We start from the raw sequence: 27,474 nt of genomic DNA, 5'->3' as shown, positions 1-27,474 counted from the left end.
TCTTTGACCTTGTGTGAGTTATTAGGATAAACATTAGGGTAAAAGTGATAGTGCTGGTGGGGAGATTCTCAGCCTTTTTTCTGCAGGGTGTCAGAGGAGAATTGGATTAATGGATATTTAGCAAATAAACTGTCCTGCTGACTGAGAATAAGGACTTCACAGGGAAAGCCACAGAGCTTTGATGTTTACAGCTATTCCTTTGTGAGGAAGGAGAGCACCAAAGTTCTAGATCCTTGTGCAGAGCAGCTGTTCTCAACTCTGGCCGCACCTCAGTCCCAGGGGAGCTTTAATCACTGCTGATGCCTGATCCCACTCCAGAGGTACCCATTTCATTGATCTTGGGTGTGGCCTGGGACTCAAGTCTCCCAGGTAATTCTGTTGTGCAGCCAAAGATAAACATAAGGATAACTGTCTCCAGTCTGTTCTTCTGCATTAGCTTGGTCCCACCCCCTTTCTGTCATCACCCCTTACTCCATTTCACAAATTGTCTGAATCGTTAGAAAAAATCATTAGAAAAAATAATGAATGCCCTGACACGTGAATTCTCAAGGTTCTCTTTACCATTCTTTCCTTTGCTCCTCACACCAGGAAAGTTATCTAAGAAACAAACTATTTCTCTGTTCGGATTCCTATAAAAGAACTTGATTGGTTCAGCCGGGATTAGGTACCACCCGCGGCCCAATCAGTGTGCACTCAACACACCTGTGAGATGGGCACAGGTGCCCGCTGACCATGATCACCTCTGCCACGGGGACCAGCCGCACACCTGCGGCTGTTGTGCAGAGGACTGGCATTAACTAGCATCTTCTCTTCCCCTGTGGGAAAGCCTATGGGAGACTGATTCATTACCAGAATAGGTTTGGTGAATAGAGATGCAGAAAAAAGGGAGCTTTTAGAGGCCTCTGGGTGTCTGCTGGGGGGACCCATGCCCTTGCTGTGCTCCTTTTCTGTAATCCACTTGGGTCTTGTCTTTCCTTTATGACTGAAAACAACTAAGTTTCAAACAGCTTGGACTTCCCTGGTGGCGCAGTGGTTAAGAATCTGCCTGCCAATGCAGGGGACACGGGTTTGAGCCCTGGTCCTGGAAGATTCCACATGCCACGGAGCAACTAAGCCCATGTGCCACAACTACTGAGTCTGTGCTCTAGAGCCAACGAGCCACAACTACTGAGCCCACGTGCCACAACTGCTGAAGCCCGCATGCCTAGAGCCCATGCTCTGCAACAAGAGAAGCCACCGCAATGAGAAGCCTGCACACCGCAACGAAGAGTAGCCCCCGCTCGCCACAACTGGAGAAATCCTGGGTGCAGCAGCGAAGACCCATTGCAGCCAAAGACAAACAAATAAATAAATAAATTTATTTAAAAAACAAACAAAAAAACAGCTTGCGACTGAGGCGACATCACATCTGAGTTCTAAACTCAGTGCTTGAATCAGAACACAAGTCTCCTGAAATATAATCTAGTGCTTTTTCTCTTCTGCTCAAGTGAGTTTGATTTCTTTTTTTTTTATTTTTTAAATTTCTTTTCCACTGTTTCTTTTGCAGGGGTTCAGCTGTTGCAAAAATAATTGGTGATAATGTCAAGAAACTTCAGAAGTTTGCCTCCACGGTTAAGATGTGGGTCTTTGAAGAAACGGTTAATGGGAGAAAACTGACAGACATCATAAATAATGACCATGAAAATGTAAAATATCTCCCTGGACATAAGCTGCCAGAAAACGTGGTAAGACTTTAGTTAATTCTAAAAGTTACACTCAGCTGAGTTAGCACTTGGGACGTGGGGAGATGGGAAAGCTGCTTCCCCGGTCTCCTGTTCCTCTCTACCACCAGGTTCATTGCTTGGTCCGTTTTGGTTTTCCTGACTCTGAACATGGGCCTTGTGTTAGTTTGCTAGAGCTGCCATAACAAAGTATGATAGAATGGGTGGTTTAAACAACAGAAACTAATTTTCTCACAGCTCAGGAGGCTTCACGTTGTCTGGAGGAGGAAAGTTTCCTCTACCCTTCTAGGTTCTTCTGTCTGGTCTGAGAATTAAGTTGACATGAGGCAGATTAACAGGAGAAAAATCAAAAGTTTAATAACATGTATGCATAGGAGAGACCCAGGAAAACTGTGTCATTCACCAAAATGACTGAAGCCCTCACCTTAAATATTATCCTTAGCTAAAGACAAAAGAGGAGGGGCTTCCCTGGTGGCGCAGTGGTTGAGAGTCTGCCTGCCGATGCGGGTTCGTGCCCCGGTCGGGGGAGATCCCAGATCCCCGTGAGCAATGGCCGCTGAGCCTGCGCGTCCAGAGCCTGTGCTCTGTAACGGGAGAGGCCACAGCAGCGAGAGGCCCGCATACCGCAAAAAAAAAAAAAAAAGAGGATGTTGAAGGTGGGGAGAATCAGTTCTGGGAGGTGGTGGGGAGAGCACAGTAAACAAGGGTATGGTGGTTACGCAGATTTAAGTCAGTGCCTTCCCCTTTCCTGAGAGTTTCTAGAGATTTGGTCCTCCCAGCTCTTGCAGGTACTTGGAGGGAGATCCCCTTACAAATGGAGATTTCCCTCATGAATGTAAATGTTTCTTACAAAAGGACAACTCCTACTTGGTTTTCAGTTTCTTTCTTGTCTGCTGTTTCTTGAAAAACAACCACCTTAAAATAATTAATGTGCCAAAGAGGCATATTTTGAGGTGGCAAAATCTGCTCCCCTACAAAGCCCAAGATCAAGGTGTTGGTAGGGTTGGTTCTTCTGAGGCCTCTCTTGGACTTTTCTTCTTCCTGTGTCTCCACGTGGTCCTTCCTCTGTGTATCTGTGTCGTAAGACACACCAGTCATGTTGCAATGGGGCTTACCCCAGTGACCTCATTTTAACATAATAACCTTTATATAAAGACCTGTCTCCAAATACAATCGCATTCTGAGGTACTAGAGTTAGGACTTCAACATATGAATTTTGGGGGAACACATTGCAGCTCATCACAGGCTACTTTCTTGGTATTCAGAGTGGTGGTCACATCAAAGCTAGAACTAATAATTTTGCCTTTGTCTTGTGTCTCTTGGTAACTCCCGAGATACCTGTTGGCAAAAAATTAATCAGTCGGTCTAAGAAAGAAGTAGAAATTTTATTCGAGCCAAATTGAGTATTATAACTTGGGAATAGCATCTCAGTGTTGAGAACTGTTCTGCCCATTAGAAGTCAAGGCATAGTTACATAAGTTTTTTGAGACAGAGGGCTTTATGTTAAATGAATTACTGACAGTTCATACAATCCAAATCTGTACAAGATAAAGAAGGAATGTTATGTTTAAGGAGTTGTCTCCTTGATGCTAAGAGAATGTTGCTCTTCATGGTTGAGCAGGTATTTCCTCCACTGATGGGGAAGGTTTGGTCCTTGTGTAATGCAGATACACAATGCACAGTAGAGAGGAGAGAGGAGAGAGGAGGCCAAAGGGCAGAGAATTTTTTTTGTTTATATTTTTCTTGTCTTGCCACAAAATATGAATTTTATCTCACATACCCTTTCGAAGCACATGGACTTTGGTCCATCCCTAGGCCAGCTAATGCACTGGTGAAACCGTGCACCTCAGTTTGGGACTTGAACCCACGTGCTGGGACTTAAACCCAGCCAACACCCACAGTCTTCCAACTGAGGTCACACACCTGGTTTCAGGACTTAATGAAGCTCAGGTTCTTGATGTCTTAGCGCAGAAAGAATTCAGTGAGAGACAAAGTGAAAGGTAAGAAGTGGATTTATTTAGAGAGGAACACACTCCATAGAGTGTGGGCCATCTCAGAAGGTGAGAAAGGCACCAGGGTATGGGGTTGTCAGTTTTTATAGTGGTGGGTAATTTTATAGGCTAATGAGTAGGAAGAGTATTCTAGCTATTTTGGGAAGGGGTGGGGATTTCCAGGAATTGGGCCACCATCTACTTTTTGATCCTTATGGTTGGCCTTAGAACTGTCATGGCGCTTGTGGGTGTGTCATTTAGCTTGCTGATGTGTTACAGTGAGCTTATACTGAGGCTCAAGGTCTGGTGGAAGTTGACTTCTCCACCATCTTGGACCCATTTGGTTCTAATCTGTTTATGTCATGTCCTTGGGCTATGTTGTTCTTTCAAAGTTTGTGCCCTGCCCCCTTCCCTCCTGTTTTATTGGTCTGTAATTAAAATCAAGGTCAAGACCTAAATTACCGAATAAGATTGGAGGAAATAGAAAATGGTAAGACTGACAGTTTAAAATTCCAGCTTATTAGGCCTGAGCAGGAAAAATCTAGCTTATTGCCTGGCCTCATTCCAGTGACTTGCGGAGGAAGGAGAAGGTGAGCCTGAGAATGAAAATGGTGACCTGGCTGCTTGTGTGAGTGGAATTCACGAACTCCTGTTCCAGATTCACCCCTGGATGGCTTTCTGTAAGAGTCTGTTTGAAAACCAGCACAGGTGGCTGCCTGACTCCTAGCAGGGGAGACAGATTTGTCAGCTGATGAATGCCAGCAAGTTTGGAGATGCAAAGTCCTTGCTCACTGAGGATTTCCAGTTGCCTTTGGCTACAGTGTTCATTGGTGTCAAGCCCTGTGCAAAGTAGTTTACATATATCATCATGTTACCCGAAAACTGGGTTTACCTCTTGGATTTATTACTTGGAGCAAGTAAGGAGAGAACACCAGGGATCTTTCCTAAAGCAGTGTCTCCCCAGCAACAAAATCGGGGAAGTGTTTTTTTGGCAACAAGTAGATTTATTAATATAGGACGCTTGTATGAGATGCAAGCGGTCAGGCGAGGGAGCTCTGCCCTGAGGATTAAGTGGGCTACAATTTTATAGTCAAAGGGAAGGGGGAGGGGGAAAATTGGGGAAGTTTTCAGCTAAGGGAACATGCATACTCACAAAGGGGCTTGGGTGGTAGACTGAGTGAGTCCAGGCTAAAGTGGATTGAAAGCTACCAGGGTCAGAAATGGTCAACATTATCATTCCTTAGGTTCCAGTTGATCTGGGGGTGTTTAAACCCAAGGCAGGTTTAAATCCTGCAAACCGCTTAAGATAGTGCTTTAGGCTAGCCTAACTGGGAGTCTTTACAACCGATGTGTTATCTTTGCTATTGTTGCTTCTCTTGCCTGATAAGTTTGTCCTTTTGATCATTAATTACTGAGACGTGTTCAAAGGCAAGCACTGTGGCTCAGATCACAAAATGGCTTAGGCCGAAGATGGCTTCTCTTCTGTCAAGAAAGCCACGCGTTGTTCTTTTTCTCCAGGGAACCCCATCCCTGTCTGGTTACAGTCGCATTTAATGTTCTCAGTGACCCTCTTAGCTTGGTGCTATTAGCTTCCTTACTGTGATGGTGATTCTGATTTTATAGGGGAAGAAACCAGGGCTCAGAGAGGTTAATGAACTTGCCCCAGGTCACAGAGCTGGTGTCTGGCACACCTGTTCCTGAGCCTGCTGAGTTGTGGCCTTTTAGACAGTGATGACTTGATGACTTCCCTGTGTCACTGCACTAGGGCCGGGCAGCATTTCCCTGCAGTTACTCCTGGTGCAGTAAGTGGGGAGAGGAAGGTTCCCTAGGGTTCTGAGCTGGGCAGTTAAGTTACCCAAGTATCTGAAGGAAAGAGTAAAGGCGCCTCTGTTCCCACGGCTCTGGAAGGCCCCTGAGGTCATCTCTAACCATGCTTGGTACAGAACATTCCTCCGAGCTTCCCTTCTGATACCTGTCGAGATGGATTACTCCTCCCCTTCTGTAGAGAGTTCCTTCCCCTCTGTGTGGACCCCTCTGTACCTCCACCTGCCCCAGGCATGTGGGCTTGACTTTCTGGGGTTTCATTCCTAGCGTAGTGCTCAGGGAACGTGGGGGGAGGTGAATCTGCCGGATGGTTCTCTGCCTGCACAGAGAACAGGGGAGCAGGGGGGAAGGAGGGAGTCAAGAGCCACATGCCTCAGAGCCTGGCCCATGACTGACTCCACCCCCCACCTCCCCGGGTGCCCAGGTGTGGATGAGGGAGGAACTCTCTGCTCCCAGATGGTTGATATCTGAAGCCTTGGAGGCTCATGACAATTAGTGTATCCGTTCCCTGGACTGGACGTTTGCATGGTTTCCAGTCGTTTGCTGTTATAGACAGTGCCCCCGGGAAAGGCCTTGTCTCTGTGCCAGGGATGGCATCGCTGAGTCACACGGATGCAGCCTGTAATCCGCCAGATGGCACCACTGGTTTCCAGTGTGATAGTGAAACCACACAACTCAGATTAGGACTTGAACCCACGGGTGGGGACTTGAACCAGCCAAAACCCAGATTGGGACTTGAACCCACTGTCTTTTTTTTTTTTTTTTTTTTGTGGTACGCGGGCCTCTCACCGCTGTGGCCTCTCCTGTTGCGGAGCACAGGCTCCGGACGCGCAGGCTCAGTGGCCATGGCTTACGGGTCTAGTCGCTCCGTGGCATGTGGGATCTTCCCGGACCAGGGCACGAACCCGTGTGCCCTGCATTGGCAGGCGGACTCCCAACCACTGCGCCACCAGGGAAGCCCGAACCCAGTGTCTTTTAATTAAAATCATACATCTGGTGTCAGGACGTACTGAAATTCAGGTTCTTTATGTCTCAGCTCAGAAGGAGTTCAGTGAGAGACAAAGTGATAGGTAAGAAGTGGATTTATTTAGAGAGATACACATTCCATAGACAGAATGTGGTCTGTCTCAAAAGGCAAGAGCACCCAGGGAGAAACACACTCCACAGACAGAGTGTGGGCCATCTCAGAAGGCCAGAGGCCTCGGGGTTACAGGGGTTGTTAGTGTTCACAGGCTGGCTAATTTCATAGGCTAATGAGTGGGAGGAGTATTCTAACAGTCTTGGAGAGGGGGTGAGAATTTCCAGCAATTGGACCCCACCCACTTTGGGCCTTTTATGGGGGGGGGGGGCCTTCAGTCATGGTGCCTGTGGGTGTGTTGTTTAGCATATGCTAATATATTATAATGAGAGGTTAATGAGGCTCAAGGTCTACCGGAAGTCGAATCTTCTGCCATCTTGGGCCTACTTGGTTCTAACCAGTTTATGTTGTATCCCCAATGGCTGTGTCCTTCTTTTAAAGGTTGTGCCCTGCCCTCTTCCCTCCTGTTTCAGTTGTGCCCATCTCCACACACCTAGTGGGGTTTGAGAACTCACATCCTTCCGCATCCTTGCTGACACTTGGTAGAGGACACCCAGGGTATTGGAAAGTTTTATTTCTCAAGCTGGCAGAAGGTACACAGGTGCTTGATTGTTTTTTCTTTGTGCTTTCTAGATTCTAGAATTTGTATGGATGAAATGTCTCATAATGAGTAATTTTAAAAGTTGAACAGTGGTGAAGCATGGTGGTGATGGGCACACCTTGGAGTCGAGGGCCTGCTCTGAGTGAGCCTGGGCAGCCCCCCTCCTCTTGGTAAGATGGGCCCCTGTGAGTAGTTTCCTTAGCGGTGCTGTGAGCAGTAAATTAGATGACTCACATAAATTGTTAAGTGTTAAGAATCTGTTACAAAGCTAGGGCTTTGTTTTTGTTGGTTTTTTAAAAAATTTTATGTTTATTTCAGAGTTTTTCAAATACCTCATTCGATCATTTAAAAAGTCAACTAGTGTTAGACCAAGACTGCGGGAGTCCAGCTCCTGCAGGTCCAGGAATACCCAGGGGATGGACAGCGTTGGTGAGGGGAGGTTAAATAAATCAATAACACTGTGTATGTGCAAGCATGGTCTCTCTCTCTTTATTTTCTCACAGTCAGGTTTATATACCCTAAGTGATTACATCATCAGGTGTTTAACTAAAACCTCAGAAGATATTTATAATAGATGGTCCCTAATATTTCTAGGTGTACTTTTAAAGTAATTCTAAAGGTTCTCAAAACATCGTTTTTTCGTAGAGTAGGTTCAATCCGTACTAATAACAAAACCAAGCTAATATGTAACAAGCCATTAAAAGAAACTATGGAGGAGGAAGTTTCCTGAACTTTCCTATGTGTCCCAGAGGTCCGCATGGACAAGTTTTAACAATGTACCCCTAAATCATCTACAATAAATTTCACAATTTAATCTATCACTGTGTTCTTCTGGGCAGGAAGCCTTGTCTGAATGGACGAGTCAACAATTCCAATGTTGGCGGTTGACTCTGTATGATTAATTTATCCTTATACCAGAACCAACAATACCCATAATCATTTATTACTCCCATGTAGGGCCATTGTTTTTTTATTATTGGTGTTTTCCATAGAAACAACCCTACATTTCCAGGTTATTTGTTTTTTCTCCCACCAGCCAGGGGCTGCTGTTAAAAAGTCCCAATTCGTAAGTTTTGGTTTGGGAGGGGGGAGAGGATGTTTTACACGGTTAAGCTTGGGACGGGGGGCAAATCCCCCATGTACTTTTTCAAGGCGGAAGCACAAAATTACAAAACAGCTCAGAAGAGATGTAGTCAGCTTGCTGGGCGCAGCACTGCCCTGCAGCGCCGTCTTGGATTGTTGTTCCGTGACCCTGTCATGGCACAGAGGCTCCAGGTTGGCTTCCAACACAAGACCGATTATTGTTACCATTTTTTAAGATGAAAAGCCAGACATAAGATTAACTGACTCAGAGCAAATGTGGATCTAGAGCTAAAAAGCTGGCTTTACTCATTTCTGTCTTGCGGATTCCAGACTGCTGCCCGCCTGACCCTTCTCCAGGTCATCACGTGCTCATATGTGACGCCTCCACAGGGGAACCTTCTGTAACAATGACATCACCATGTCATCAACTTCTCACTAAAGCTGGGGCAGTCTGGGTTTGTGATTTCCCCTTAGACCTGAATGGAAGAACATTTCTTATTTCCTGTCACTGCAGGATAAAAATTGTTGGTCCTGTGTTATGGCTGTCTGTCCAGGGCCTTTGTTTAGAGGAGGTCACCCAGGTAGAGAGCTCCTCTGCCTCGGTCCAGCTTTAACCAACCTCATTGTGACACCAGGATTGACGATTGCAGCATCTTCTGTGAATTATAGTTGTCATGGCATCTCATCTTTGTCGTCATCTTTTTGTTTTTCCCCAAGTTTATTTATTTATTTATTTTTGGCTGCGTTGGGTCTTCATTGCTGGGCACGGGCTTTCTTTAGTTGCGGGGAATGGGGGCTACTCCTCGTTGCAGTGCATGGGCTTCAGTAGTTGGGGCTCGCGGGCTCTAGAGCACAGGCTCAGGTAGCTATGGCGCACGGGCTTTGTTGCTCCACAGCATGTGGGATCTTCCTGGACCAGGGCTCCAACCCATGTCCCCCGCATTGGCAGGCAGATTCTCAACCACTGCACCACCAGGGAAGCCCTCATCTTTGCCTTCTAAGCTTTGCCAGCTCTGTTTTTAAAAACAGCTTTATTGAGATAGAATTCACAGACATACAATTTACCATTAAAGTGTACAATTCAGTGGTTTTTAGTATATTCACAAAGTTGGGCAACCATCACTGCAATCAATTTTAGAATATTTCATCACCTTAAAAAGAAACCTCATGCCCTTTAGCAGTCACCTCCTATTTCCTCCTGTCCCCAGCCCTAAACAACCACTAATCTACTTTCTGTCTCTAGATTTGTCCGTTGTGAACATTTCTTGTGAATGGCACCATACAATACGTCATCTTCTGTGACTGGCTTCTTTCACTTAGCATAATGTTTTCAAGGTTATCCACATTGTACCCTGCATCAGTGCTTCCTTTTTATGGCTGACTAATACTCTATTTTATGGGTGTACCATGTTTTGTTTATCCATTCATCAGTTGGTGGATATTTTGGTTGTTCCCATTTTTTGGCTATTATGAATGATATTGCTGGGAACATTTGTGTAGTGTTCTGTGTGAACATGTTTTCAGTTCTTTTTGAGTATATACCTAGGAGTACAGTTGCTGGGTCTTATGGTAACTGTTTAACTTTTTGAGCAACTGCCAGACTGTTTTCCAAAGTGGCTGCACTATTATACATATTCCCACCGGCTGTGTGTGAGGGTTTCAATTTCTCCACATCCTTACCAACACTTGTTATTATCTAACTTTTTGATCCCAGCCATCCTAGTGGGTATGAAATGGTATCTTATTGTGGTTTTGATTTTCATTTGCCTGATGGTTAGTGATGTTGATCATCTTTTCATGTGCTTATTGGACATTTGTATATCTTTTATATCTGAAAAATATAAAACAATATACCATTTGTATATCTTTTATATCATTTGTATATCTTATGTATCTGAAATGTGTATTCAGACCTTTTGTCCATTTTTAAAAATTGGGTTGTCTTTTCATTGCTGAGTTGTAAGGATTCTTTATTAGATACAAATCCATTTTCAGCTACATAGTTTGGAAGTATATTCTCCCATTCTGTGAGTTTTCACTTTCTTGATAATATCCTTTGAAGCATAAAAATGTTAAGTTTTGATATCATTTTTAAACTTAATTAATTAATTTGTGGCTGCATTGGGTCTTCATTGCTGTGTGTGGGCTTTCTCTAGTTGCAGTGAGAGGTCGCTACTCTTCGTTGTGATGCGCGGGCCTCTCATTGAGGTGGCTTCTCTTGTTGCAGAGCACAGGCTCTAGGTGCGTGGGCTTCAGTAGTTGTGGCACACGGGCTCAGTAGTTGTGGCTTGCAGGCTCTAGAGCACAGGCTCAGTAGTTGTGGCACATGGGCTTAGTTGCTCCGTGGTATGTGGGATCTTCCCGGACCAGGGCTCAAACCCATGTCCCCTGCATTGGCAAGCGGATTCTTAACCACTGCACCACCAGGGAAGTCCAAAAATTTTTAAGTTTTGAAATCCAATTTAGATATTTTTCTTTGTTACTAACTCTCTGGGTTTGGTTCCTTGTATAGGCCTGCATTCACTGATGTGTCCTCAGTGCCTGGAATAGTGCCAGGCGCTATTTGTGGTTTGGCTTAGTGCCAGGGATAGCAGAAGAGGTGAGGGAGAACTAACCAGGCTGGAGAGTTCTATTTCACTGCTTTTGTTGGTGTCCTGTGGGATGGAGGGTTAGGCCATGATAATTTAAAAAAAAAAAAAAAAAGACCACTGACTTGGGTAGTGGGGTTGCGAGTATATCTATTAATTTTGGCTTAAAGGCTTCTGGAAATTAGAATATCAGTTCAGTAGGAGCTTCAGTGTAACTCTTTCCTGCCTGAGTTTAGCTTTTTCATTTTCATTGGAGGATTCATCTTCAGTGCTTCTCAAACCTAAGTGTTCCTCAGAACCACTTGGAGAGCTTAACAGGGATCACTGGATCCACCCCTGGAGTTTCTGATTCACTGGGTCTCAGGGGAGGCCCAGGCATTTGCATTTCTAAGGATTTCCTGGGTGATGGTGATGCTGTTGGTTGAGGAATCACAGTTTGGGCACCACTGGTCTACATAATAAGTTTATATTACTCATATAGTATTGTGGAATTCAGGGGGTTAGCAGCTTTCTTTTTTCCCCCCAGAAGCAACCTCACTTATCACACTGGTATATTTATATAAGAATCATCAGTTGGGCTTCCCTGGTGGCGCAGTGGTTGGGAGTCCGCCTGCCGATGCAGGGGACACGGGTTCGTGCCCTGGTCCGGGAGGATCCCACATGCCGCGGAGCGACTGAGCCCGTGAGCCATGGCCGCTGGGCCTGTGCGTCCGGAGCCTGTGCTCCGCGGCGGGAGAGGCCACAGCAGTGAGAGGCCCGCATACCGCAAAAAAAAAAAAAAAAGAATCATCAGTTAAGGTTGTCTGTACCTGAGGATCATTTTTCTGAGTGTAGAGCCAAGGATGTGAATTTCACCTACAATCTTGGCCTAAGTTGAGGTTAGGAGAACAGGAGGAAACCACAATATTTTTGAACGCCTACTGTATGCCAGCTGTACTTTGCTCTGTGTATTACTCATGCTGTTGTGTTTAACCTAAATGCTTATTCCCTGAAGAATGTAGGCGAGTTGCCTGTGGTGTCCAGTTAGCTAACTGATGGTAGAGGTGGGGCAAGATGCCCACACACTGCACAGTGACAGTTAATCCAGGGGGAAACAGAAGAACCTTCAGCCTTGGCCCACAGACTTTACTGGCTCTGTTTTAAATGATTTTAATTATTATTAGTTTCTTTATTAACTTGGACCAAGAGCCCTGGATTCCTGGCATCAAGCGGACCAGCCATGATACCTTTGTTCTGATTTGATTATCTGTCCTCCTTGCAAATGAAAGGCAAGCCCTTTTCTTCTGAGCTGTCTTTCCCAACACATTTCAGGATCTTTAATGGTGGATACCCTCTGGAAGATTTTGGCAAGTGACCCATGAAATAGGTCAGCGTTTCCAAAGCAGTGTCCTCATTTGGTTCAGGGTAAAATATAAGATAGAGGCTTAGCTAAAGCTTTAATTCTGAAAGAGGGTATTTGATTTAGTGTGTTCGCTGAGGAGAGCTCATTTTGATCCTGGGTAACAGGAATCACGGGCCCATGTGCACTGCACAAATGCAGCTCAGGTTACAGGTTGCTTCTGTGGGTTAAACCCTAAGCACTTGGGCAAGGTCAAGGACAATGGAAGGACAACAGTCCGAGCTGAGTGAGCCCCCAGGCATATTGTCTCAGAGACCCATCACACCCAACCAACCACAATTTCTTTGATTTGTTGAAAGAAATGTAGAGACAGGAAGAAATCCCGGGCTCACTGGCAGCTTCCATGGGAATATTTTGTAACAGGGGACATAGGGATGGGCCGATGCCTTAAAGGTTAAGAATTTATAGGAGGCAGGTAGATTTTTCTGATGAGTAATCTCTTTCACTTGTTTCATATCACTGCAGAGTGCTGTTACTTATATTAATTTGAAGTGCTCTGTGATATAGCTGGTAGGAAAGGTGATTTTTATCCCCATTCTGTAGGCGGGGTGACTGGTCAGTGAACAGGAGTCATCTGTCCAGGTCCCACAGCTGATCAGTTGCAAACATGGGACACAAATGTACATCTTTTCCAGCTTTTCTCTGGTTCTGGTGTCTTTTCGATCTCACCATGTCAGGGAAGTGCTCTGAAGAGATGGAAAGGGTGTGTGTGTGTGTGTGTGTGTGTGTGTGTGTGTGTGTGTCTGAAGAGATGGAAAGGGTGTGTGTGTGTGTCTGTCTGTCTGTCTGTCTGTCTGTGTCTGTGTGTGTGTGTGTGTGTGTGTGTGTGTGTGTAGGTGGATGGGGAAGAGGAGAAACAATAGGTCCAGAGAAGAAGGGTTTTCATTAAAATTTAGGTGGCCAGGCTCTGTTTGAGAAGGGGGTCGAGAGCAGACGTCCCTGCCTAAGTAAGGCTAGTAACCCAAGGGGGAGTGGGGGGTCAGAGGTCTTACAAAGGCTGGTGGTCCTGGCTGGGACCACAGGGAATGTGTAAGAACATAATGAGCCTTGCCAATCAGGGACAAACGGAGCAATTGTATGTTGGCATCAGGGCTAATGGAATAGAATAAGTAACTGCTTTTTTGGAGGAGGTAAAATCTCCAGATGCCAGGGAACTAATAGGGCAGGTAGAGTTTTGGTGATGAGTCTTTGCTATCCAGCCTAGATTACCAACCTGAAGAAGCCCCTTTGAAGAGGAAAACAGGTTTCCCCCCGGCCTTTGGGGGTATGAATAAGGAGGGAGAAGTGCTAAGCTCCGGGTTGTGATCTGCTCTATGGGGAACGACTATGCTGCCATTTAGATCAGCTTAAGCTGATGTTTTGGGTTATATGACTAAAAATTCCGGTAGGGCCGGTTTCGGTGCGGCCTGAAACAGTGGCTGAAGTGATATCAATGAGGCCCTGTTTTACTCTGTTTCTCTGCTCTGCCTTCATTCACATGGGAGCCCCTCGGCAGGTCTCGGTTCTGCTCCTCACATCTGTAAAACGGTTGTAGCTGTTCCAGACCTCGCACTGTCATCCCATACTTTTCAAGGAAAGACCCAATAGCTGTTGCAGAAGTATAAGGAAGCAACTGTTCCTCAGAAGCTCCAGCAAACATTGGCTCCCATTGTTTTATGTGCCCATTGGCTTTAACAACTTAAGGACCATCCATGGAGCAGGGGAGGGGCCTATTCCACTCAAATTGCATGGTAAAATGTGGAAGCAGTAGCTTTTGAAATGAAATTTAGAGGCACTTTTGCTAGAAAGAAGGGGAATGAAGGCTGGGTGGTAAATGACAGGTCTTGCATACCAGCCAAAGGGAGGAGGGAGTGAAATAATGCCAGGTAGATTCCCTTGGGGAATTTTTTCAGTGAGGGAGTAACTCTTGCACACGTTAGTTAATAGGCTAGACTAAGCTGAAAGGAGAGACAATAATGTGACTTTCAAAGGACAAAGGGATTTATTTCCCTCTCACGTAATAGTGGTCTAGCAGCTTTGCTTCACACCATTGTTCTTGGTCCCATCTTTCTTCATTTCTGTGCCATGTCCTAGATCTAGGTTGTCAACTAGCACAAAAGTAGAAAGGGAAAGTGTGGAGGAAGCAGCCACTGTTTTAAGGGCTCTGGGCCTTAAGTGGCGTGCACTGCTTCGTCTCACATTCTGTTGATGAGAACTTGGTCCTTGACCTTGTGTAACTGCAAGGGCTGCTGGGAAATGCAGTCCTGAGCTAGGTGACCAGTGACCAGCTTGCAGCTCTGTGTTTATGGAGAAAGGGGAGAAGAAATTTTGTCGAGGAGTTGGCATCTCCATCACAACTCCCAAACTAGATTTCCTAGGAGGCTTATCCATTCTGAATGATGTTCCTGTGGCAGGTAACACTTCCTCAGGGAAGATTCTGCATCCAATTCCCTTCATTTTGGGAACCAGGAGTGCTTAATGGGAACTATGTCAGTTTCAGTTAGGTTCAGGTACATATGACAGAAAGCCTAAAATAGGGACTTCCCTGGCATCCAGTGGTTAAGACCCCACACTTCCACTGCATGGCGTGTGGGTTCGATCCGTGGTTGGGGAACTAAGATCCCACATGCCATGCGGCACAGCCAAAAAATAAAAAAATAAAAAATAAAGGGAAAAAAAAGAAAACCTAAAATAACAGTGACCTAAGCAAAGTAAACGTTTGTGCTTTTATTCTCTTAGATAAAAGACGTTCATCACATCTTTTATTTATTTAATTTTGTTGCCCAACAGAACTTGATCGTAAATAAAAAAGAAATCTGTTATATACTTAAAAAAAAAAAACCATGTTCGTCGTAATGATGCATCATGAGGTCAAGGACTCTGTTTTGCCATCTCAGCATTTGCTTTCGTCTTCATGGTCCAATATGGCTGCCTGAATTCCAGCCATCTCTTCACAGTCCCTCTGGCAAAAAGGGGAAGAAAGGCCTTCAAAGGCATTTCCTGGAAGTCACACGCAGCACTTCCATTTACACCTTATTGGTCAGAACTTAGTCACACAGGGCACCTAGCTGCAAGGGAAGTTAGAGATGTAACCTTCTTTCCTGGCAGTTAAGAGCCTCACCCTAAACTGGGGGTTCTCTTGCTGAGGAAGAAGGGGGAGGACAGACATTGGGCAGCAACAGGCAATCTCTGATAGACACCACATGCCCCTGTGGCCTCACTCGGTGGCCTCACCTCTGCCTCTGGGTGTGTGTGTGTGTGTGTGTATGTGCCCATGTTAAATTTTAAAACCCATCTTTGTACTTATCTGAAGGGAAGAAATCATCATAATAGCTGACATTTATGGAGTGCCTACCAGGTGCCAGACTCTGTTCTATGTCATTTATTCTTCACAACAGTGCTCTCAAAGTGCTTATGTAGGAGAGCTTAGCGTAGGACTGTTGACAGAGGCGTGGGCGGAGTCGAGGGAACCAGAAGGGCTCGGTGAAGTGTCCAGAGATTAGCATCAGGAAGCCATGGCCACCCCTGAAAGGGCAAAGGGGACAGACCAGTGTCACTCCACCGGCCCCACCAGAGCTTAGAGATGTGGAAGAGGGGCTGCCTCAGACCAGGTCAGGAGGTGGAGCTGTAGAAGAAAGCCAGGCCAGCACCCCTGCGAGCCGGGCAGGAGTGGCCCCAGGAGCAGCAAGTCAACACCCTGCCTGTCTCTCTTCCCACCTTGGGCTGAAGCCACCTGGAAGCCAGAGAGCAAGGGTACCTGGGGAAACAGCCCACAGAGTGCAGCCTCCTGGGGAGAGAGTGGGGCAAAGAATGGTGGAAATGGATGCGGGGGTGTGGGGGATGGGGGTGGGAGAGCAACAGAGAACCACCCGCACAGGATGGTCATGACCGCCTTTTACAGGGAGGGGGACCAAGGTGGGGAGAGGGTAGGGCACTTGCCCAGCTGGTAAGCAGCAGAGGCAGGACCCTGCTGGCCTCAGATGCACGTCTGCGCACGTCCCGAGTAGGGAAGGCGGCACAAACACAGCTCTGATTTGACTGTCAGTCTGCACAGCCAGAGGCATCTGATGCCTGGTCAGCGCATGGAGAGATGTGTTTCAGACTAGGAGTAACCGTGTCACCCTCGCCCTCGCAGGTTGCTGTTGCAAACCTCAGCGAGGCCGTGCAGGACGCAGACCTGCTGGTGTTTGTCATCCCCCACCAGTTCATCCACCGGATCTGCGAAGAGATCACGGGGAGGGTGCCCAAGGACGCGCTGGGCATCACCCTCATCAAGGTGACGGGCCCTCGCTGCACGCCGGTTACTGGGAACTTCCTTTTCTCTTTCACCTCTTGGAGATAAGGAGCTGAAGGGAAGTTATGGCTGGTTTGGATTTGTTTTTTTTTTAAGATGCCTGGAAGAGAATCAAAACCACGCTGTCCACGAGCCTTGCTCCTCTCACATTTAGGAGGGGCTGCTTTCTATGTAGAGAGGGTTCACAGGGGCAGGGGCGGGGGGCGCGAGAGTGGGGTCCCCCAAAGAAAGAACCACCAGCTCTGGAAATCTTACATCGTTTTCATTTGCTGGGAAATTAATCATCTTTACTTCCCACTCCTGGGTTTATTCCCGAAAGAGAGAGTTTTTAACCAGAAGCCCATAAACCACCCACAGTGGTCCACAGATAGAATTCAAGAGTTCATGGACCTAAATGTGGGGGCGGAATTGCATTTTTATTCATTTTAAACTCTAACTGAAACAAGCGTTTCCTTCGCTTATGAATGTAGGCCACAGGCCAGAGTTTCAGTGACCTTGTGGTCAATAGAAATTACAGGTATTTTTGTATCACTTTACAGTGGCTTCAGATATCTCAAAAGTATCATTTATGCTCATCACTACTTGGAAATTATGGTAATTATTAGACCTGCCATGACATCTTTTTATAATTACATTAATAACATACGTATATTACTTTGTCACAAATTTGTGTTTTTTTAACATTTGATAACTATAGTTCAATATAATTGTCTTCCTAGGTAATCTTATGTATTTTGCTTTATGCATATGAAGTCTGAGAATGAGTCCATAAACTTCCCCAGGCTGCCAGGGGAAGAACGCTCTTTGAGAGAGTGTGTTCCATAGTGTTCATAGGTGAATGTTTATGAAAGCAAACAATTCAGTGTCAGTCATCAATAGAATGGACAAATGAATGGTGGAATACTACACAGTAGTAAATGGGAATGAACCAGAGAATTCATGCAGCTGTGTGGGTGAATCTCCAAAGTAATAATATAGCACAAAACAGCACACAGGTGAGCAGTGCAGTTTCATTTATAGGTTTTCAAAAATATACTGATATAACTTACTGTTTAGGTGTAGTTTTATGTGGCAAAATGATCAAGAAAAGCAAGGGAACGGCATAAAGCATTCAGGATAGGGCTTCATCCTGGCGGGGACCAGGAAACACTAATAAGGAGGATGAACTTGGGGAGAGACACAGGGGACTTCAGTGGTGTCCTTCGTGTTCTCTTTCTTAACCTGGGTGGTTACATTTTCATTTAATTTTACTCTTTAAATGGTACATAACACAGTATGTCTGTTTACTGTTGTAAATAAGAGAGATATTTCAAGTTGCATGTGCCATTGGAAGTCTGAATCTAGATGACCTATAAAGCAATGATCTCCTGCCTCTTGTCTTTGGTGGTTCGTTTTCCCCTAACTTGCTGACATCCTTGCAGGGCATAGACGAGGGTCCTGAGGGGCTGAAACTCATTTCCGACATCATCCGAGAGAAGATGGGCATTGACATCAGCGTGTTGATGGGAGCCAATATTGCCAATGAGGTGGCCGCTGGGAAGTTCTGCGAGACCACTATCGGTGAGGGCCACCTGGGGAAGGGACGTTGGGTGTCTTAACAGGCACACTTTCCGTTTCTGGAATTTTCTGTAGTGGACTCTTCCCTCCTGCCCTTAACATTCTTGGGGTGGACATTCAGTGAGGTGGGAATTTTATGTAGGAGGCCATTCTGTGGGACTGAAGCGTTTCAGTAACCTCTGAAGTGAAAGTAAAGCCAAGGAGACCATGTTGACCCACTGTGATCCAGTAATGCATTATCGAGGTTAAACACAAAAACACAAGGGTACTTGTACCAAGAAGCAGGTGGTTACATCCATGGTGGGGCTTTAGAAACCCAGCTTTTATTTTCTTTTTTTTTTTTTAAACAACAGGAATTTATTTCTTACAGTTCTGAAGGCTAGAAAGTCTAAGATTAAGTTTTAACCAACACTTTTCTATGATGAGGGCTCTCTTCCTGGCTTGCAGCCAGCTGCCTTCTTATGTGGCAGGGGGGAGGATCAGGGAAAGTAAGTTCTCTGGTACCTCTTCTTATAAGGGAAACCCAGCTTTTCTTTACTCACAAATGACAGGATCTGGATCCTCATTAGATTCCAAGGAGATCTAGAAATTGATGGGAATGATCCCCACTTTCAGGTGAATGAGCCCAAGGCCCAGAGAGTAAGTTACCTGCCCCAAGGTCACACAGCTAATATAGAACCCAGGCGTGAACTTGGGTCTCCTGTTTCTTGAAACAGAAAGCTGTTTCTACTCTTACACGTTGGTGTTGTGAAAATTTTTGTTTCTTTTAAAAAGGGCTTTGGAATTCCCAAGTGCCCATATTATAGGACTCGTAGAAGAGTAATATTGTTGGGTTTGCAAGTGCTTTGCAAAAGTGTATTTAAGTTTATCTGCCACTCCAGAACTTACTTCCACCCTTGTCAGACATACCGGCAATGTGAATCATTCCTCCTTGGCAGCTTTGTTAAAGGAAGCTCTGAGCACCTGAGCGAGATCAGGCTGTCTTGAGTAAGATGGGAAGTATGGGGAAAGGTTCTCATACATGCCTGTAAGTTAGGACATTTTCACTTGTTTTTTTTTTTTTTTTTTTTTTTTTTTTTGCTTTTTTCTCTTTTATTTGGAATTGTACAGACATTATCTGATTACAGTGGAAAATAGAGATAATCAAAAGAAAACCATTTTTTAAAAATGTCTTTATTTTAAAATTTTTATTGGAGTATAGTTGATTTACAGTGTTGTGTTAGTTTCTGCTGTACAGCAAAGTGAATCAGTTATACGTATACATATATCTATTCTTTTTTAGATTATTTTCCCATATAAGTCATTACAGAGTATTGAGAAGAGTTCCCAGTGCTATATATGTAGGTCCTTATTAGTTATCTATTTTATATGTAGTAGTGTGTATATGTCAATCCCAAACTCCTAATTTATCCCTCACCCTGCTTTCCCACATAGTAACCATAAGTTTGTTTTCTATGTCTGTGACTCTATTTCTGTTTTGTAAATAAGTTCATTCATACCATGTTTTTTAGGTTCTACATATAAGCAGTATCATATGATTTTGTCTTTCTCTGACTTACAAAAACCATATTTAATTTCATTTAAATTTCATTATTTTTTTCTATTGTGGCAAACTACGGCTGTAGTTGTTATTATATACTCTTTTATAATTGTTTCATTTACTTCTATCAGTGTACATCTTCATAGCTGCATAGCATTCTGTTGACAATCCATTTACCTGGGCACTTAAAAAAATTTTTTTGTGGGGGGAGAAACAATAATTTTGGAGAGGAGAGTTATCACAAATAGTAAAAGGAAGAAAACAAAATGACCTCTAATAACATTACCCAGGCTGATATTTACAAGAGCAATATAGTCACAGGTAAGAAAATTCAAACAGTACAAGAAGGTATAAATTAGAATTAAGATTGTAATTTCCCATCTATTTCCTCTTCCCAAAGAGAATCACTGTTAGCAGTTCCTATGTATCCTTCCAGAAAAAAAATTTTCATATGTATGCTAATCTGTATATAGGTTTTATTCTTTTATAGTTAGTTCTTTTATTCATCTATGCTTTTAATGTAGCTTGTCAAATTGTTATGTAATTACTTTTATTTTTCAAAAATAATTGTTAACTAGTTTTTCCAGCTCAATCCTATTTGCCATTAATCAATTTGCTCATCAGTTGGTTAGGATTGACTGGTTACACCATTCATTCTATAGGGTTGAGACTTTTCCGATCCTTGATTCAAAACTGTAGACTGGAGGGACTTCCCTGGTGGTCCAGTGGTAAAGAATCTGCCTTCCAATGCAGGGGATGCAGGTTCGATCCCTGGTTGGGGAACTAAGATCCCACATGCCGGGGGCAACTAAGCCCATGTGCCACAGCTACTGAGCTCACGTCTCAATGAGAGAGCCTGTGTGTCACGAACTACAGAGCCCACATCCCCTGGAGCCCATGCACCACAACTAGAGAGAGAAAACCTGCACACCATAACTAGAAAGAAGTCCATGGGCCGCAACGAAGAGCTCACGCTGCAGTGAAAGATCCCGCGTGCTGCAACTAAGACCCGACGCAGCCCCCCCCCAAAAAAAACCCTGCAGATTTTAGCTAGGATTTTTACCTGCCTCTTGGCCTTGTTTCTCCCAGTTGGGTGCATTAGACGTTTTTGGTGTGGAACACAGACAAATGCATAGAAGCTACATCTCTTCCTCTGGCTTCTGTTTACCCAGTGCTTCTACTGCCTTCTCTGTGGGTTGGTCCATGGCTGGTAAGAGTGACCTGAATTAAATTAACTGTTGAAAGTAAGATAGAACAGGAAAGTGATATTTTTAAATTTTTCATATTTTATCTGAATTTAATTGTGAGCAAATACCAGATGCCCAAAGGAAGGGACATTGGTACAAAACAACTGGTCCACACTCTTGGAAAATGTCAGTGTTATAGCAGATATTGAAAGGCTAAAGGAGAAGTCTAGAGAGACCTGAACACTAAGTGCAGTGCAGGATCCTGGGCTGTATCCTGGTTGCCATAAAGGCAACACTGGGGTAATGGGGGAGATTTGAATATGGGTTGTAGTTAGATAATTGTGTCAACTTTAAATTTTCCGGATTTGATCGTTGTGCTGTGGTTATCCAGGTCTCCTTTCTTTTTTCTTTTTTTTAACATCTTTATTGGAGTATAACTGTTTTACAATGGTGTGTTCGTTTCTGCTTTACAACAAAGTGAATCAGTTATACATATACATATGTTCCCTCAGGTCTCCTTTCTTGATGACATTAGCAGTCAACTCATTTTTAATTATGACAGATTCAGGAAGCTTAGTCCACTTGAGTCTTCTGTGGAGGAGGAAGAAGATGGCATTGTTTTCAGTGTCTGGTAAAAATACTAACGAGCATGGGGAACTGCAGCACCCCCTTGTGGTGAGAACTCCCTTCCTTCTTGGGACTGACTTCACAGAGGCCGAGACTTCCACTCAACCCACAAATACTGTCCAAATGTAATGATACAAATATGTATCAGTCATGATGCTAAATGTCAAGGATTCATAAGCCCCTTCTATGTAGAAGGAGCTTCTAGGTACACAAACAATAGGGAATTACAGACTGAGATGAGGGTTTTGAAGGAGTTTTATTAAATAGGTTGATTACCTCCAAACCTTGGTGTGGAAGAGAAGTGAGATTTTCCTGTCCTGATTCATATTGAGTTTGGGGAGCCCTTCCACGTGGCTGATGGGACTTCCCTGTTCTGGACCAGATGCCATGGGTCCCTGCTTGCTGCATCACTGCTTATGACTGGTAATAATAATACGGTCAGTGCTTTCTTATCCATGATTTAAAACAATAAAAGATCTAAAAATTTAAAAGGTGCATTTGATAATGCCATTTGCAGCAACATGAATGGACCTAGAGATAATCATACTAAATGAAGTGAGTCGGACAAAGACAAATATCATTTGATATCACTTATATGTGGAGTCTAAAATATGATACAAATGAACTTATTTACGAAACAGAAACAGACTCACAGACATAGAAAACAGTGGTTACCAAAGGGGAAAGGGTGGGATTAGCAGATACACACTACTATATATAAAATAGATAAGCAACAGGGTCCTACTGTATAGCACAGGGAACTATATTCAATATATAATATATTCCATATCCTATAAAAAAACGGAATGGAAAAGAATAAAAATAAATAAAAGGTGAATTTGAGAAAATGTAAGATTGCTATAAATCAAGCTCACCTATCTAATGGATACCATGTGTAATTTGCAGCCACAGAGGCACCAACAGATGCCACCTTGTATCAGTGGCAAATGGAGAACAGTCTTCTCCCTGCCATGTGTCAGGTTACTCACAGCTGCTGCTGGTTGGATTAAAGTGGCTCTAGTGGGAGGAGTGAGGGCCCGTCTGTAACGCTTGTGAGCCTCCCTCGTGTCAGAGGCACCAGGCAGTGGCCGTGGCGGTGAGGACAGAGGAAAAAGACAGGAATAACAGCACAGTGTGAAACCGGGGCTGCTTTGCCCAACCCAGGTGATGAAATGGTGCTGCTGGTCTGGAGGACTGTTTAAAAAAGGAAGAGGAGAGTTTGCTCAAGCGGACATACTTCTAATTTTTGGACAGAGGAGAACTCAGCTAAATGACATCATAGCAATGCCTGTAGAATAGAAAATGTGTTTCTTTTGTTGTTGTTGTTTATTTTTGAGCCGCACAGCACGGCATGCGGGATCTTAGTTCCCCGACTAGGGATCGAACCCGTACCCCCTGCATTGGAAGCACGGATTCTTAACAACTGGATCACCAGGGAGATCCTGAAAATGTGTTTCTAAGTATCGGGTGTAAGTATTTTAAACATTTTATTATATGATGGCAGATTTTCTTAAACCAAACAGAAGTAGGGAAAACAGTATCATGACACCACTACCCATCTTTAGTAATGATTAACTGCTGGCTGGCCTTATTTCACCTGTTTCCCACCCTCTTTCCACTCTCCCCTGGATCATTTTGACATTATATTACTTCTGGGTGTAATTTTGATTGTTGACAATCCTCTTTTTTTTTTCCTGCGTTGGAAGACCATAGTTCTGATTGTGATGTTTGTTGCTTGTTTATCTTCTCTTTTCCCACCCCTGAGAGGAACATAGTATAGAGAGGGAGTGCGGGCCTTGGAGCACTAGGTTACAATTCAGGCTCTGCCTCCTACTAGCTGTGTGACCTAGGGCAACTTGGTAAACCTCTCTGGGCCTCCTGTCTGTCAATGGGGCAAATCAGTCATAGGCATGTAAGTATCAGCTATCTTATTATTATTATATAGACCTTTGTGTGATCGTTGTGAGCCTAGGCTGTTTTCACACCTGATTCCTGTTTAACCTCAGACAGTCCTGAGCGTGCCATAGTGTTTTACTCACGAGGCTAGAGGAGGTTAAATCAGAGGTTTGCCAACTTGTCTGCCCATTGGAGTCAGCTGGGGAGCTTCAGAAATTAGTGATGCCTGCTCCACCCCAGAGCTTGTAGTTTAATGGGTCTGGGGTGTGGTCAGCCTTTGGTGTTTTTAAAGATCCTGGGTGATTGTAATGTGAAAACAAGCTTGGGGATAGGCTTGAGACCCTCGAGGCAGGAAGGGCCAAAGTGCCATAGTCCCCAGGCTCTGTGTGGAGATCATCACGTGGGAGCTAGGTCTTGGCTGGTTAATTTTATCATCCTGATTTCCGGAGCCCTCCCAGAGCAGAGCGCCACCCCGCATCCCACCAACCAGAGCAGATCTCACATCAGGCTCTATGTGTAAAGTTTTATTTTTGTTTTGAACTGAAAGTCGCTAACCAAAAAAAATAACGTGAAAAGTACTGATCCTCCATGTCATTCTAAGCACGGTCCCAAGGGAGGGGATACAACGGGAACAAAAATGAGGACCAGAGAAAGGAGAAGATGGCGGAAGAGTAACACGCGGGGATCACCTTCCTCCTCACAGATACTTCAGAAATACATCTACACGTGGAACTTCTCCTATAGAACACCCACCGAACGCTGGCAGAAGACCTCAGACCTCCCAAAAGGCAAGAAACTCCCCCACGTACCTGGGTAGGGCAAAAGAGAAAAGAATAAACAGAGACAAAAGAATAGGGACGGGACCTGCACCAGTGGGAGGGAGCCGTGAAGGAGGAAAGGTTCCCACACACTAGAAGCCCCTTCGCGGGCAGAGACTGCGGGTGGCGGAGGGGGAAGCTTCAGAGCCGCGGACAAGAGCGCAGCAACAGGGTGCGGAGGGCAAAGCAGAGAGACTCCGCAGAGGATCGGTGCCGATCAGCACTCACCTGCCCGAGAGGCTTGTCTGCTCACCCGCCGGGGTGGGCGGGGCTGGGAACTGAGCCTCGGGAGGAGCCCAGGGAAAGGTCTGGAGTTGGCAGAGTGAAAACAGCCTGAAGGGGTTAGTGCACCACGGCTGGCCAGGAGGGAGTTCGGCTGGCCGGGAGGGAGTTCGGGAGAAGTCTGGAGCTGCCAAAGAGGCAAGAGACCTTTTCTTCCCTCTTTACCTTCTGCTGCGCGAGGAGAGGGGTTTAAGCGCACCGCTTAAAGGAGCTCCAGAAACGGGCGCGGAGCTGCTGAAGAGACAAGAGACTTTTTCTTGCCTATTCGCTTCCTGGGGCACGAGGAAAGGGAATTAAGGACACCACATAAAGGAGCTCCAGAAACGGGCGCGAGCTGCTGCTGTCGGCACGGACAACAGAGACGGGTGTGGGACGCTAGGGTTGCTACTGCCGCCACCAAGAGGCCTGTGTGCGAGCACAGGTCACTCTCCACACCGGCCCTCCCGGGAGCCTGTGCAGCCCGCCACCGCCAGGGTCCCGGGATCCAGGGACTGCTTCCCTGGGAAAACGCGCGGTGCGCCTCGGGCCGGTGCAGCGTCACACCGGCCTCTGCCGCCGCGGACTCGCCCCACATCCGTGCCCCCCCCCCCCCCCCGCCTGAGTGAGCCAGAGACCACGAATCAGCTGCTCCGTTAACGCTGCTCCTTTGACCCCGCCCTCTCTGAGCGAAGGGCAGACGCCCTCGGACGACCTGCGCGCAGAGGCGGGGCCAGGTCCAGGGCTGAGCCCCAGGACCTGTACGAACAAAGAGAGGGGGAGGTCCCTCCCAGCAGCCTCAGAAACAGCGGGTTAAAGCTCCACAGTCAGCTTGAAGTGCCCTGCATCTGTGGAAAACCTAAATAGACAGCGAAATATCCCAGGTTGAGGAGGTGGACTTTGGGAGCAAGATATACTATTATTGTCCCCTTTTTTCTATTTGTGAGTGTGTATGTGGGTGCTGCTGTGTGAGATTTTGTCTGTGTAGCTTTGTTTTCACCATTTGTCCTGGGGTTAGACCGACCCCCCCTTTTTTTTTCTTTTTTTTCTTTAGTAGAAATTTTTCTTCTTAATAATTATTTTTTTATCTTAATAACTGTATTTTACCCTACTTTATTTTGTCTTCTCCCCTTTCTTTCTTCCTTTCTTCCATCCTTTCTTTCCTATTTCCCTCCTTCCTTCCTTCCTCCCTTCCTTCCTTTATTCCCTCCTTCCTTCCTCCCTTCCTTTCTTCCTCCCTCTCTTCCTTTCTTTATTCCCTCCTTCCTTCCTCCCTTCCTTTCTTCCTCCCTCCCTTTCTTCCTTCCTTCCCTCCCTTCCTCCTTCCTTCCTTCCTTTCTTGCCTTTCTATTTTTTTCTCCCTTTTGTTCTGAGCCGTGTGGATTAAAGGCTCTTGGCACTCCAGCCAGGTGTCAAGGCTGTGTCTCTGAGGTGGGAAAACTAACCTCAGGACACTGGTCCACAAGAGACCTCTCAGCTCCACGTAATATCAAACGGCAAAAATCTCCCAGAGATCTCCATCTCAACACCAAGACCCAGCTTCACTCAAGGACCAGCAACGAACAGTGCTGGACACCCTATACCCAACAAAGAGCGAGACAGGTCTACAGCCCCATCCATTAGCAGAGAGGCTGCCTAGAATCATAGTAAGGCTACCAACATCCCGATACACACCACCAGATGTGGACCTGCCCACCAGAAAGACAAGATCCAGCCTCATCCACCAGAACAGGGGCACTGGTCCCCCTAACCAGGAAACCTGCTCAACCCACTGAACCAACCTCAGCCACTGGGGACAGCCACCAAAAATAGATAGAACTACGAACCTGCAGCCTGCAAAAGGGAGACCCCAAACACAGTAAGATAAGCAAAATGAGAAGACAGAAAAACACACAGCAGATGAAGGAGCAAGATAAAAACACACCAGACCTAACAAATGAAGAGGTAATAGCCAGTCTACCTGAAAGAGAATTCAGAGTAATGATGGTGAAGATGATTCAAAATTTTGGAAATAGAATAGACAAATTGCAAGAAACAGTGAACAAGGACCTAGAAGAAATAAAGAGGAAGCAAATAACGATGAGCAACACAATAAATGAAATGAAAAATACTCTAGATGGGATCAATAGCAGAATAACTGAGGCAGAAGGACGGATAAGTGACCTGGAAGATAAAATAGTGGAAATAACTACTGCAGAGCAGAAGAAAGAAAAAAGAATGAAAAGAACTGAGGACAGGCTCAGAGATCTCTGGGACAACATTAAACGCACCAACATTCGAATCATAGGGGTCCCAGAAGAAGACGAGAAAAATAAAGGGACTGAGAAAATATTTGAAGAGATTATAGTTGAAAACTTCCCTAATATAGGAAAGGAAATAGTCAACCAAGTCCAGGAAGCGCAGAGAGTCCCATACAGGATAAACCCAAGGATAAACACGCCGAGACACATAATAATCAAACTGTCAAAAATTAAATACAAAGAAAACATATTAAAAGCAGCAAGGGAAAAACAACAAATAACACACAAGGGAATCCCCATAAGGCTAACATCTGATCTTTCAGCAGAAACTCTACAAGCCAGAAGGGAGTGGCAGGACATATTTAAAGTGATGAAGGAAAAAAACCTACAACCAAGATTACTCTACCCAGCAAGGATCTCATTCAGATTTGATGGAGAAATTAAAACCTTTACAGACAAGCAAAAGCTGAGAGAGTTCACCAGCAAACCAGCTTTACAGCAAATGCTAAAGGAACTTCTCTAAGCAAGAAACATAAGAGAAGGAAAAGACCTACAAGAACAACCCGAAACAATTAAGTAAATGGTAATAGGAATGCACATATCAATAATTACTTTAAATGTAAATGGATTAAATGCTCCCACCAAAAGACACAGACTGGCTGAATGGATACAAAAACAGGACCCATATATATGCTGTCTACAAGAGACCCACTTCAGACCTAGGGACACTTACAGACTGAAAGTGAGGGGATGGAAAAAGATATTCCATGCAAATGGAAATCAGAAGAAAGCT

General features: G+C 45.1%; 1 protein-coding gene across 1 annotated transcript in view; it reads left to right on the top strand.

Annotated features, from left to right (window-relative positions):
* The window catches only part of GPD1L (glycerol-3-phosphate dehydrogenase 1 like), a 67,432-nt gene that overhangs the window by 12,629 nt on the left and 27,329 nt on the right, over positions 1-27,474 (top strand). The window contains exons 2-4 of the mRNA XM_059077397.2: positions 1,547-1,724; positions 16,400-16,540; positions 17,980-18,118. Of these exons, the coding sequence (XP_058933380.1) occupies positions 1,547-1,724; positions 16,400-16,540; positions 17,980-18,118 (458 nt within the window). The remainder of the gene's footprint in view (positions 1-1,546; positions 1,725-16,399; positions 16,541-17,979; positions 18,119-27,474) is intronic.

The sequence above is a fragment of the Kogia breviceps genome, chromosome 10 (genome assembly GCF_026419965.1).
Source record: "Kogia breviceps isolate mKogBre1 chromosome 10, mKogBre1 haplotype 1, whole genome shotgun sequence".
NCBI classification, from domain to species: Eukaryota; Metazoa; Chordata; class Mammalia; order Artiodactyla; family Physeteridae; genus Kogia; species Kogia breviceps.
The sequence above is the reverse complement of the archived record's forward strand: the minus strand, read 5'-3'. Positions and strand labels throughout refer to the sequence as shown.